The sequence below is a fragment of the Haliaeetus albicilla genome, chromosome 2 (genome assembly GCF_947461875.1).
Source record: "Haliaeetus albicilla chromosome 2, bHalAlb1.1, whole genome shotgun sequence".
Taxonomy (NCBI): Eukaryota; Metazoa; Chordata; class Aves; order Accipitriformes; family Accipitridae; genus Haliaeetus; species Haliaeetus albicilla.
Window position 1 is genome coordinate 28,871,608 of NC_091484.1, and position 13,278 is coordinate 28,884,885.

Sequence of the window (13,278 nt, forward strand, 5' to 3'; positions counted from 1 at the left end):
GAAATCTGCCATACTTTTTGAACGGTACCCAAAGTACTTTTCAGTCAAGCACAGAGATATGACTCCTATTCTGGTGAAGGATGGCAGAAGGCAAGGGGCAAAAAATAAAGCATTAAACGGTGATCTCTGGCATTACCAGACCAATTTGACTTTGGTCTGGGGGATTAAGCTGTGAATGCTACAGACAGGTCCTATCATTTTGTTGGACAAAGTCCTTAAATACCTCTAGACCTTTGAGTCTCAACTAGATTGGGCTATTTGAAAGAAGGAGAATATTCTGGCAGCAACTAATGCTACTATAAGTTAGCCTCGGCCATATATCCGTACCAGAATATGCAGAGACTGATCATCCTAAGGAAGCACAGCAAACCCTGCAGGCTTTAGCCCTGTTGTGTAAATCCCATTTAAATCCCCTTGCAATTCATGTCGACTTCCCTCTTCTTTCCTTGCTAAGTTCCAGGAGATGTTCTGAGTAAATAAAAGCTGCTGCCCTCCTAATCACCCTTCAACTCTTCCCATCTGATCAGTTTTAGTCATGCTGAAGTGCAGCGCTAGTCATGTCATAACTGTGCTCTCTAGAAGCTGCTCAACTGCCTGCTTCTCTGAATAGTTTTCCTAAAGAAGAGGAAGCTAGCTGGAGTCTGGTAAGAACAATTTTTACATATATAAATACACATATAAAAATATATATAAATTACAGTTTCTCCATACACAGACCAGTCATCAAGTCTGTACAAAATTAATGGAAAATATATCAGGTGAGAGGCATGACCAGCTGGCTAGTTACCAGAGAAGGCTTAAAAGGCCTGAACACTCCCTCAACCTTTCCTGCCAATCATTCAGAAACTTCCTCTGTCAGACAGCCTCATCTGTCACTCAGGAACTACATCTGCTTGCCTGTTTATTTTCTCACTTAGGGTTGAGGTCACCTGCCCTCCTTTTAGCTAATCAGAGGAGACAGCAGTAATCAAAGCACAAGATCAGTGCTCCTGGGATGTCGTTCTTGAATAGCCTCTCTGTATCTTCTTCTGCAAACCTTGCAAAGTAATGTAGGCATATACAGCCAGAGGAAAAGAACAGGGGAGGCGGCTTTCTTTTTGGTTTGAGATCCAGCTAGAGGAAAGAAATATTGCTGAATCTTATATGCTACCTGGAAAAACAGGCGTAATATTTACTGAGGAATTTCCCATGCGTGAGAGGGAAAAAAGCTGCCGCTAGTTCATTAAATGGTAGCCCTTCACGGGAAAACTCAACTGATGTCCTAGCACAGAGGTAAAGTGCAAAAGGTAAGTGAAAGTGCTTATTTCTCAAAAAAGTACGTCAGCCTGCTGACTGCTGGTTATCCTTGAGGGATTGTCCACAAAAGAATATGCCAGGCTGGGTGGAATTATTAACTATGCCTCTCTGAAACTTCCTCTACTAGATACCTTTGTTAGGCTCTGCTAAACAGTATTAAATAGTTGTCAGGTCCTGCCTTAGAGATCAGTGTATTTCAGCATCGACTGAAGCTATTCCTGTGGAGTAGACTCTTAAAAAGAGCTTTATACTGTAGATGAGAGTTTCGTACCTGAAAGAAAGGGCAGTGAAAGAAACCAGAGTTCAGGGAGAGAAAGCGCAGCCGACTTGTTTGCCCCTTACCTAGTTGTGGAGTGGGCTGGCAGCTTGCCTTACCTTGCAGACCCTTGCGCATCTTGAAAGGATTTAAAGGACACCAGTGCCAGCCTTCTCTCTCAAGACTGATTTATCTTTGTAATGCTATTGTTGTCACGAATCATGCATTACTATGATTAGCAGAGAGAGGTACAATTACTTTTTTGCAGTGGTGGCTGGTAAAGCTTTGCCTGGAACCCCAGGCCTGACAGAGGTGGAAAAGCGTCTTGTCAGATATGAAGAGAGCAGAGAGCTGGAAATTGTTGCATTTACAGAAAAAAAAAAGAAAAAAAAAATGTTGAGAAGGAGAACAGGATGAGGAAGGCTTGTAAGTGAACATTACCAGGACTGGGGTCCTGACTGAGATGGACCTTCCCTCTGAGCAAGTATGATTGTTCTCATGCATAAGAAGCCGCTGCTGCTTATCAGCAACTACTTGTACCAGATGGTACCCCCCAAGAACAAATAAAAAAACCCTAACAGAGATACTGAAGAAAAATAAGCTATCCTGGCAAGGTTTAATAATTTTACGCAGCAGTAGGAAAGTACCTGGCAAATTGAAAGGGGGGAGGGGGGCAGGAAAGATGGAGTGGAAAAGGAGACAGTTACTTAAGAGGAGGAGAGCATAGGCCAACTGCGTGGTGGTTCCCACATGGTCTCACTTCCTGGGCGAGAGGGCAAGCTGCTGCTTCCTAATCCTGGTTGTTCTTAACCTGCTTAAAGAATGATGCTGAGATGATACTGAAGTCCTAACAGCCTTTGAAATTCAAGTTCTCAGTGGAGAGGGAAGAAAACTTTCAAGTGACACAAAGGTGAAACAGAACATTTTCTATTTCTATAGCGTAAACGACAGTAATCTCCTGATGCCCTTTAATATCTTTTCCTTGTTTCCTAACAACCTCTCCTTTCTCTCACTGACAAGACACGAACGCTTCCAATGCTTCTGAATTTCTATCAATCTCTGCAGACTAAAATTGCTCGTAGAGCGTAACCTCTCACAGGTGGCAGGGCAGCTTACCCGAAAGGCCCAAAGCAAGGGCTCGCTGCTTGCGCCACTCGGCCCAGAGGCGCACCCGCAGCCACCGCAGGCGTGCGTCGCGCAGGACACAGGTGGCCCAGCCTCGCCCAAACCCTCCAGTCCCGTAAATCCTGTCGATCCGACACTGCGGACCGAGTAGCGGGCTGACCTGTCGCTCCCGCTTCCCGACCGGAAACCTTACCCGACTATCACGCTGCCCTTCTCCAAACACCTCTAAGACGAGACCTCGTCCTCCCGCCTCCTCCCACCCCAGGGGCCCTCCGTGGAGGGCGCGCTCGAGAAGGCGACCCGGCGGCCATGTCAGGGACCCGGCGGCCGTGCCTGTCAGGGACCCGGCGGCGCCGGTCCGGCGGCGCGGCGGGCTGTGCGCCTCTGCTGCCCCCTGCTGCGGCGCCCCGCGCAGTTCCCCTGAGGGAGCTTGGGGCGGGGGGGGGGGGCAAAGTTTGGCCCTGCGCTCCCAGCGCCAACTTAGGTTTGACAGGCGTCAGGCAATTTATGCCCGAAGATGAGTAATTTCCCAGTCAGGGGCCTGTAAGGGGTTAGAAACGATCTGTGTCGCAAGCTTTGCGACGATGTTAAAGTAATTTTCACCGAAACTTAAGCTGCGGCTACAACTGCCGCGTTCTTCAGCGGGGCCTCGGGAAGGAAGGAGGGCGGGCGGGCGGCGGGCGAAGCCGAGCCCCGCGGCAGCGGCCAGGCCAGGCTGGGGGCCTGCGGAGCCGAGCGCTCCCGGCCCCCGAGCGCGGCGGGGGGGGCGCGGCCGCAGGCCAGGGCCGAGGTCTCGCTGCGGGACTGCAGCCGCGGTTTTATTTTCTCCGTTTCGACCGGCTGAAAGCCATTAACGACTTTTATTTTGAGCGAACTGCGCATTGCCGCATCTCAAAGCAGAACGCTTCCAGCGGACAGCGACTCGCGGATTTTGTTTTCTTTTTAACGATGGTGTCTATTATTCTTTGCCCTAAGTAACCCCTCCGGTACGCCAGATACAATCTTTAATAAAAAGGAAGTCCTCGGCGGCCGCTTTTTTTATTTGGAAAACGCAGAAGCGAGCACGCCGCGACCTTTCCTCGCGGCGTAGCTGCTCTTGACGGCCTCCCCAAAGGCAGCTCTAAGGAGGCCGGCGTTGCTCAGGTCTCGGAAACGCCCCCGGGGAGCGGTGGGAGCCGCCGGACCCGGCGGGGGGGGTCGGGAAAGCCCCGCGCAGCGGGCGGCAGGGCAGGGCACGGCACGGCCGCCTCCCCGCCCGCCTCTCCCTCCTCAGGGCCCGCGCGGGCGGGGCGGGGCCGGGCCGGGCTGTCCGTCATGCCGCTCGCCCGCCCGCCCTCTCCTCAGCAGAGGCCCTCCAAGGGCCGCCGCCGCGCGGCCAATCAGGGAGGGCGGGGCTCGGCCCGCGCCCGGCAGCGCCGCCGCTCCCTCCTGCCCCGCCTTCCCGCTCCTGAATCCACCGCCGAGCAACGGATCGCCGCGGCGATCGATTCTCTCGGCTCGCCTTCCCCCCCCGTTCCCCCCCCCGTTCCCCCCCCCGGGGGCGGGTGCCGGGGAGCGCAGGAGGACGCGTGGCTGCAGGTAGCCGGGCACCGCCACCGCCTCCCGCCTGCTCGCCGCTCAAGGGCAAGGCGCAGCCGCCGCGGCCGTGCAGCGGAGGGCCTGCCTTCCTTGCTTCCTTCCTCAGGGAGAAGGGAAGGGGGCACCGCTAATCCCCACGTGCCCCCCGCCCCGGTCCCGCCGCGCTGCGGGAGCCGCGGGGCTCTCCGTGCTGTTTCTGTGTGCCTGCCCCACGAGCAGGGCGGCCCGAGGCCATGGAGCGCGCGTTCACGCCGCTGGACTGCCTCCTGCCCGCCGGTACGGTACCTCCCGCCCCCGGCGCGCCGCCAACCGCCCCCGGCCCGCCGCGGGACGGGAGGGGAGGGGAGGGGAGGTGCGGGGGGGGGAGGCGCTGCCCGGGGCGGGCCCGTTGCCGGGCGGGGGGCGCCGAGCAGCCGCAGGCGTCCCGCTGCGCGTGCTGCCGGGGCGTGGGCGGCGCGAGGCGCGCGCCCGCCCGCCCGCCAGCCCGCGCGGCCGCCGGCTCTGCCCCGGGGGCTGTGCCCGTCTCCGTGCCGCAGCGCTCACCGCCCTCCAGGCCGGCCGGGCACAAGCGTGCCCCGCTTGGGGGGGGTCCTGTTTTAATACACCGATTTACTACCGTTCTAACCCCTTCGGAGTTAAAGCTTTGACCCCTTTGGGCTTAAAATCTTAACCCCTTTGGGCTTAACCGGTAACTCGCCGCAGGTTTCTTGGCTTGGCAGCGCCCAGCGCTCCAGCGAAGCGTGTCTCTCGGCGAGATCTGGTGGTCCAAACCGCTCCATTTCACGACGGGGAATGGGGACGTGAGGGCTCGGTTTCCTCCATGTGCCTTTGGCGTCGAAGGTCCTGGCCTCGCGCCCCTGGAGGCGCCACATGCGCCCCGCTTGCCTCTTCGGTTCTGCAAGGCCAGGCTTTGGGGCTTGGGCTTTGTGTGGGGGTTTTTGTTGTTGTTGTTTTCCCAAGCTGTTCTTGAGTGTTCCCGCTTTTGTTTGTTGTTTTCGAGAGGTGAGCGTTATGAATATATATCATTAACCTCATAATCTGTAGGAAGGACAGAGCACCTGTAATAAGCACAGACTCATCTAAGTAGCTTGTACGCTGTTTGAAGTAGGCACCTCTTCTTTGCTATGTGTTCGCAAGCATCTAATTCAGTAGGGCCCAACTTGCTATTCAGTGATACTGTTATAAACAGTAAATATTTTTGTCTTTCTATAACATGATTTTTAAAGCTACATAAAAATAATTTTGGCATAGCAGCTGAATTCTAACTTACACTGCTCCTTTCTGCTCTGTTCTGGCACTGAGACTTAAGCTGCCATGGTGAGGTATATGTTGTTACTAATTTACTAGTAACATCTGGAGGAAGGGAAGAATTTTAACAAAATGTACGCATGTAACAATTCAGTACGTTTTTACAGCTACCAGTTTAAGAGGATATTTAAACTCTTACCAGTATTTTTTTTTTTTTAAATTGCACTTTGTTCTGATTTTTAAAAAGCTTCTTCAGGGTATGTTCAAAGCTAGTAACAGGTGAAGCTGTACGCAAGGCATTCCTGCCAGAAATGCACATTTGACTCTGTGTGCCTGTGTCTATGTGTATTTTGAGATGCATCATTGCTTTGGGTAGAAAGAGGGAATGGGCATGGAGGTGAGATTTTAATGGGTTAACTTTGATTTGTTGCAGTGTGATGTCCTCTTGTACGAAATGAGGAGTAACTGCTTACTAAGAGTGTGTAGTAAGGGGATACAAAAACGTACATTAAGAATTTTTCCCTGGGGAAGACCAGGCATTGCTATTTATATTCTAAGACGCTTTTGATAGGCATTTGTACGATGTTGGGTACGATGTACCATATGTCCCCAGTTTCCAGGAGCTGTCTCCCCTGCCCCTTCCTTCCTTTGGTTATGTCTGGTTGGAGTTGAAGATTTGGGATGTTTGTTCACAGTTTTCAGATGACCCACAGCCTTGTCAGACCAGAGGCTTCAGCTGGGTGTCAGGAAACCCGCTTCTACTAGAGAAATGGCTGCTACAGGTTTATGAATTGACTTGGTTACACAGGATAGTGTGCCTGTGAAATGCACAGTGGTACTGCATCTGGATCCTTGTCATCACTACAAACATTCATTACCAGCATTTCAGATTGGTTTATCCTGCTCAAAGTATGCGAGGTTGAGCAGACTTATCTGGCAATTCCACAGTTTAAAATCTGGTATCCTGCTTAGGGAACTCAGAAATAAAGTTTTCAAAATTGGGTAGGTGAAATGAGGATCCTGAATTCTTTGTGAAGAAGTACTAGTAGTTCCTTCATTTGTTTGCTTCAATGGGATGTATTTAAGCATGCAAATAATATAAAGCTAATCTGTGTAGAAGGTGACGCTTCTTAGATGGCTAGGTTACAAAATAAACCCTCATGAGGACATTGAAGTACTATGGACCTTGTCCCCTTGCCTTCAATAATAAAAATATATAGCAATTTATATAATGTTTCTGGTTGCTTTCTAAAGCGCTGTGCAAACACAGTGACACATTATGGTGGGGAGAATGTGAAAGATTTATCACCTATGTTTGGAGGTTATTGGTTACTTTTTTTTTTTTGAAGGTGTTCAGAAGTTATGCTGATATTTATACGGAATAGGATAAAACACTTACAGGTTTTGGAACCTAATATTAGGTACCTGAATTGGAATTTCAGGGCCGCATGTGCCTTGGTAATTTTAGTCAGTGTACTTAGACTGAGTTCTTATTTAGATAGTAGACTATATGTTTCCCTGCATAGCACCTGACTGAGGTCCATGTAGCAGATATTTGAGAACTGCTGTGCTAAACTAAAATGCTCAGAAACTTAGAACATTATTCAGTCAAACAGCTGGAGCACTGTTGAAAATGACTGTGCCGCAGTGAGAAAGCTGTGCGGTGTTCTTCAGAACTGTGTTGATTTGCTTAACGTAGTTTAGAATGGGTAACGAGGTAGAATTTAAAAGTGGGATTGAGCTCTGAATTTGAGTATTGCATACTGAAACAGATATATTTTTATTTCCTCATGAAATGAGACCATTAAAAAGGCTCACAGAAGTCCACCCTGAAGTCCTGCTTGCTGCTGTGAAAGGGTCAGGCAAAACCTTCACAGCGTGAAGCTGTGATGCAGCTGTTGTAGAAAGCTGATAATCAGTGATGTTACACTATGACCTGTGAATCATGACAAAAGTAGCTTGGTTGCTTCTGGAGCATCCTTTGATAGACTAGACATTTCCCTCCTGCTGTTTATACCATTTTCTTGCACTATCATTGCCTCCTGCTGCTTGTCCCAGACTGTGCTGCAGGCACTTCTGCAGAGACACAAGTGTTTCTAATTTATTTTTTTAATACCATGAACTTTAGGAGCTGAGTGTGCTATGCTTGTGACTGCTTAACAACGGAAGCACTGTAGCATCCTCTGATAAGGTTGCCCCTGAATACCACTTGAGACTTTTAGAAGGGCAGAGTGCCAGTTCTACTAAGCTGTGTTTTCTCACAGGGAACATTTTAGATTGTGTGCTATAACGTGGCTTGGATTCTCACTCATCTCCAGGTGTGATTAATGATTTTTTGCCTTGCACAGTCCTTAAAATGCAGCTCATTATTGGCTTTATCAAGTGGAGCGATGCAGAAGGAGGATATTTTCCTCAGTTTATAATCCAGTGCCTCCCATTAGGAGTGTCTTGTCTTGTTGAGGCGGAGGGACTGCAAGGCAGACGCAAATCTAGTCCTTCTGCTGTCTTTGGTGCCTTGCAGAGGGTTTGTTGGAGCTCAGTTTCCTATGACTGAAGGGAGCCTTTGCTACCAGCGAGGGTTGGTTCCCTCCTGTCCCCAGTCCTCCATGCCATGAGTCCTGCAACCAGATGCACTCCTGAACTATGCTGCATTGAGAGATAGTGGTTAAGACTTGGTCCAGTGAGAAGAGGGATGTGCTCGCTTCATCTCACCGAAGCAAGGTCATCTATATGTCATGAAGGACACAGCCACAACAAATAGGATAAAGACCACTTCAGAATTATGTGGAAATATATAGCTGTCTCTTTGTGCAAAGGGACTATAAAATTCTGCATTGAATTTAAAGCAAAGAGAACAAGAGGAAGCAACAATACGCTGTGAATGCTCTTCCATCATTCTGCAAGCTTGATTGTCTCTTGCTTTACTATATGTCTTCTCCTGGAAATGCTACTGACTGTAAACAAGTTACCTCTGAAAGGATTATATCACCATATTCCCTTTTAAATGCTGGGGGCTTAAACTCTTTCCTTAATGTTCCCTTTTCTCTGACACTAAGAATTCAAAGTTACTTGTAAAATGGTGACATGTTTGCCATTCACTGCATGACCTCCAGCCTAGCATAAGCATCAATAATGGTCTAAATGCCCCTTCGCTAGAGCTCTGCGTGGCTCTATGATGTATTATCTTGCAGTCGAATATGCAAAATTCTGTGGTAGAAATCGAGACAGTCATGGGGTTAGGAAATCAACCTGATGGTCTCTGTTAGCTGCTGAGCCTTAAAGGCATATGGAAAATGGAGTCCTAGATTATTGGACTGCTCTGTAATTTTACAGGTTTTGTGCCACTGCTGTTTGGTCAGAGTAGTGAGGTTTGTAGGTGAATCAGATCATTCAAAAGCCATGATTGAGTTCACCAAAGCTGAAAAATGTTAGCAAGGGTGTCAATCCTTTAAGACTATTTCAGGAGTTCCTCAATGAAATTAGCAAGCACTTCCATATGGCTGTTAAACTGTTCTATCTCTTGAATTGAAACACATTTAAAACACTTTGTTTTACGTGAATGTTGCTGACCTGATCCTGCTCTTAATTTCATAGAAGTAGTAACACCATTCATTTAGTCAAGTTACCTGGGATGCCTCAGCTTGTTTTTGAGGTAGCTGTAAATATTCAGCCTTGGACCCTGCTGCTTGCTAATTTGCTGTCCTGACTCAGCAGTTGTTCTGTAAGTATTATTGTATAGATTACTTACACGTGCACTTACGAGTGAAATATTACAGATGGCATTTAGCAGACATAATCATTGTTAGCCTTACCACTTTCTGTTAGATCTTGGCTTTCACACATTGATAGCTTTTGGAGTGTTTTTCTTAAACGCTTTATATACAGGTGTGTTATTTGGAATGGGGCAGCAAGCATTCTTTAACCATTTGAGCTAATAGGAGGATGAATGTACATTTACTTATTTTTGTACACGCACACATAGAGAGCCCCCTTTTGAAATAAGTGGACATTGAAGCCAGTTGCTGTTTGTTTGCGTGGATGATAGATTCTCATCTCGTGCAGTGTCAGTGCACTGGTAATTGCATACCTTGAAGTCACTAATAGGGCATAGCTGGCTTTCTGAATACAGTGGTGGAGGGGACTGAGAGGATCTTAAAAACCAAACAAATAAACCCAAAAACCAACCAACCAACCAAACCCAAACAACAACAAAACCACAAAAAAGAAAACAACAAAAAAAAGCCCAACAGAGCATAAGAGCAATAAAGATGTCACTGGATCTTCTGAGACAAAAACTCACATTCATTACTGCTTGCACCAATAGTAAAGCACTCAGATTAACAAGACCTTCCAAAAAGATTTTTTTCCCATCAGCTGAGGCTTTCAAGAGCAGCTTACACCAAGTTCTAAGTGAGGAGTCACTTAGCTGTAGCAGATTGAGCCTTAAAGCTAGGAAATATATTAGCTGGCCTCTTAATGTATCCTGTAGTCTTTTTTACTTTTTTTTTTTTTCCCCTCTTCTCCTGTGATTTAACATCAGATAGGGAGGTGGGAAGTACACTTATTCCAGACACCTTAACTGTTCATGTTGTTTGTATCCAATTAAATGTGTGCAGGACTGCTGGAAACCATTTAAACTTGTTAGTCTTTAAAGAGCAAAATATTAATCTTAAGAAGGTACAAGTCAAGGAAAATAGTGGACTTCCAGGTTTTGTTTTTTCTTTACTGCATTTCACTTGCATGTCTCTGGTCAGCTCTTAAGGTACATTACCAGTTTCACAGCAGCTTTAATGTTACATTATATCTCGAATCGGTGTGTATACATATGTAGATATATATGTTAGGTTTACTTTCTGGAAGTGGAAAACAGAAGAGACTTTTTTTTCCTGTTTGCAAAGCTCGTCCAAGTCTGATTTATGGAGAAATTGAATATGAAGCAAAGAAATGAGGCAGTTTATTTACACATGAGAAAACATAATACATACAGGTTTCAGATTTTTTCAAGATCCAAAATAACAAATCCCGGGCATACTTTTGGATTTGCTTTAGATTTGAACATTCTGAGACATTAATCAAAGTTTAATCTATGCAGAAAATAGCAGCATCAAGAGTAAAACCTAAAATCAAAGTCTTAAAAAGGAAAAAAAACCCCAAATAACCTAAAAAAAACCCAAGCAAGCAAACCACCTGAAAACAAGTAAAAGGCCTAGCAGCTTCTCTTCCCAAGTCAGTTTTCAGCAGCTTTTTACTTCTAGTGAGTTTTAGGTTTGGACGTAACCTAAGGGATTAGGACCTTTAAGAACAGTGCTGTTAGCTAGTGCTTTTTCCAGGGAAATTACTAGTTAGAAATTTAAAAAAAATTGTTTCTGTGTGACATAATAAAAGTAGTCTATGCTGGTCTCAAAGTGCTGTTGCTGAAAAACGTGGATAAAAGGCGAGGAGGCCCCCCCCTCCCCCCAAACCAAACAGAAAAAGAAACACCCACCCCCCCAGCCTACAAACAAACAGAAAACCCACAACCCAGTAGTAGATCTTACCCAGGACAAAATATAGTAAATTGACAGGAGAGACCTCTGATGTATACATCTGCTTGTTGGTATATTATAGAGCATTCTCCAACTCTGATCTCTACAGAGAGAGGGGAATTTGCAGTGTGTCCAGCTAGATTAACTAATCTGATCTATTGCCAAATAATTTAAAGATTGAAGAGAACTGTCAGTTGTCCCATCTACCAAAGTGACTATACCTGATCACAGTGAAGGATAACCAGTTCTTAATATTTTTGGCTTACATTTTTCTGGAAATTATAGCTGTGCATGTAATTTATGGAAACAGGTTCTCCTTTCCATCCAACTCTGACCTTAAACATGAAGAATATGATTAACAGTGTTTGTGTAGTACTGCCTTTGCAGAATTAAAAAGAGAATTGAGAATTTAAAGTTGCTACAGGAACATTCAGTTAGTTGAATTCTACATAGAGAGTACACATAGTAGCTTTTGGATTGCTTTTAAATTAAAGCTATTGCTGTATATCCAATTGCAGTTGAAGCTGCTGTAAGGCTTTTCCTGTCATTTCCTAGCTTTGAATTTTATTTTGAATGGCAGTCGAATTTTCTCAGCACTAGTGCTGATTCTTTGTAGCTCGTGTTGATGGATTGTCTGCCAGCCTTCCTCTTTGGCAGGACAGAAGCTGGAGGGATGCATGTGTTTATCAGGCCAATTGAAATAAATGGGAAGCTGGCCAGTGAATTTCGTAGCAGAACCTGTCCCCTCACAATTAATTTATTTTGTAATTGTGACTGCTGAGGTGGGTTCTGTTTTGTTTTATTTCTTTTTTTTCTTTCACTGTAGCTCTTCTTTTCCTTTCTATTCTTTCCCCAGAATTATCCGGTCAACATTGTTCCTGGGCAACACAGCAATAAGAGAGTAGTTTGGAAATATTTATATGTATGGTTTTTGACCAAATTGTTCAATGGCTTTGGTGGTAAAAGCTGCCTTCCATAGCAGAAGGGCACTGGTGTGTCAGTGAAATCTCTGTATAAGTGTGAGATTTACTTGCTTTTATGCTTATAGCTGATTTAGCTGTGTCAAGCAAAGCACTGACGTACAGATGAGACCTAAACACAAGCCAAAGCTCCACTTGCTCAGGATGCTGTGTTGAAACCACGCTTAGGCAGTTGTTCAGCAGATGGTGTGACTTGCATCACTTGAAACTTTCCTGAGGTTGACTTGTGTCACAGAGCAGGTGTGCAAATAGAGAGTCAATCTCCAGGTGCTCCATTTTGTGACTGTGCACTCTTGGTGAGAGTTTTATGTATGGTGGAAATCCTGAAAGGTAAGGCAAGGTTTGTCCTGCAGAGTTTGACCTATGTACTGCTAATGCTTACAGGCGGCAAGATCTTTGTTAGCTTTAACTACATAACCGAAAGCCTGTAATGCAGATGCTTCAACACAGGCAACACTTTCACTTCTAGAAATGAGTGCTCTGCAAGCTGTTCGGGGTAAAGCACAGCCTTGTGAGTGTAGTCTGTGTCCCCGTATGGAGCACTTTCCCTGCCCGGTTTACAGTTATATTGAATAACCATCTAAGCAGTGTTTTGCCATACTGTGAATCCAAAAGAGAGAAAATGTTAACGAGGGCAGCTTGAGAGTCTGCAGCTTGGACACTTGGACTGCCAAAGGAAGTGGTGCAGTGCCTTAGCTGCTGCAGATGCAACAAGAACAGCTGTTGGGCAGTGTGTGACCACCTCATTTCATAATGAGTTAACCTGGGGTACGCTGGAGGTGATTAAACTCTGCTGTGAAATCATCTGTCTCCATATCACCATTTCCTGCTACAAATGGAAAATTTACCTTTCAGATTCCTTAAAGAGCAGCTCAATTTATTTTTTACTTTAAAAAAATAAAAAGGGGGCAATATTGAGGAAACTTTTGTTAAGGGCAACTTAGTGCTTGGCTTTCTGGACTTCTGACAGCAGTGTTCCTGAAAGGGCACTGCTGCAAGACTGCTTCAAACTGATCTAATGACTTTCACTGGCTTCAGAGTAGAATGAAGGGTGTTATCTGCAATCCTGTCTTTTCAGGGTGCTGGCGTATTCCTGCTGTTATTGCGAGTGCTTTCCTATTAGCTCTTCTTTCTTTGCCCAGAATCCACTGTGGGAATGACATTTAGCACTGTATGCACAGGCTTTGAGCCTTTCTAATGACTTCAGAAACTGTGAACAGAGGATTTAAATGGTCATTTTGTAACTGTGGGAAATAAAATCACTGATATC

The 13,278-nt window shown here is 46.2% G+C and overlaps 1 protein-coding gene across 5 annotated transcripts in view; it reads left to right on the top strand.

The window, feature by feature from the left end:
* Window positions 1–4,195: 4,195 nt before the first annotated feature.
* Window positions 4,196–13,278, top strand: part of TPK1 (thiamin pyrophosphokinase 1) — a 317,863-nt gene continuing 308,780 nt past the window's right edge. For 2 of the 5 annotated variants that reach the window (XM_069812003.1, XM_069811993.1), the window contains exon 1: window positions 4,198–4,531. In XM_069812003.1, coding sequence (XP_069668104.1) covers window positions 4,489–4,531 — 43 coding nt within the window. In that variant the 5' untranslated portion in view covers window positions 4,198–4,488. Of the gene's footprint in view, window positions 4,532–13,278 lie in introns of all 5 variants that reach the window. The other 3 variants (XR_011329666.1, XM_069812024.1, XM_069812034.1) reach the window with 3 other exon arrangements.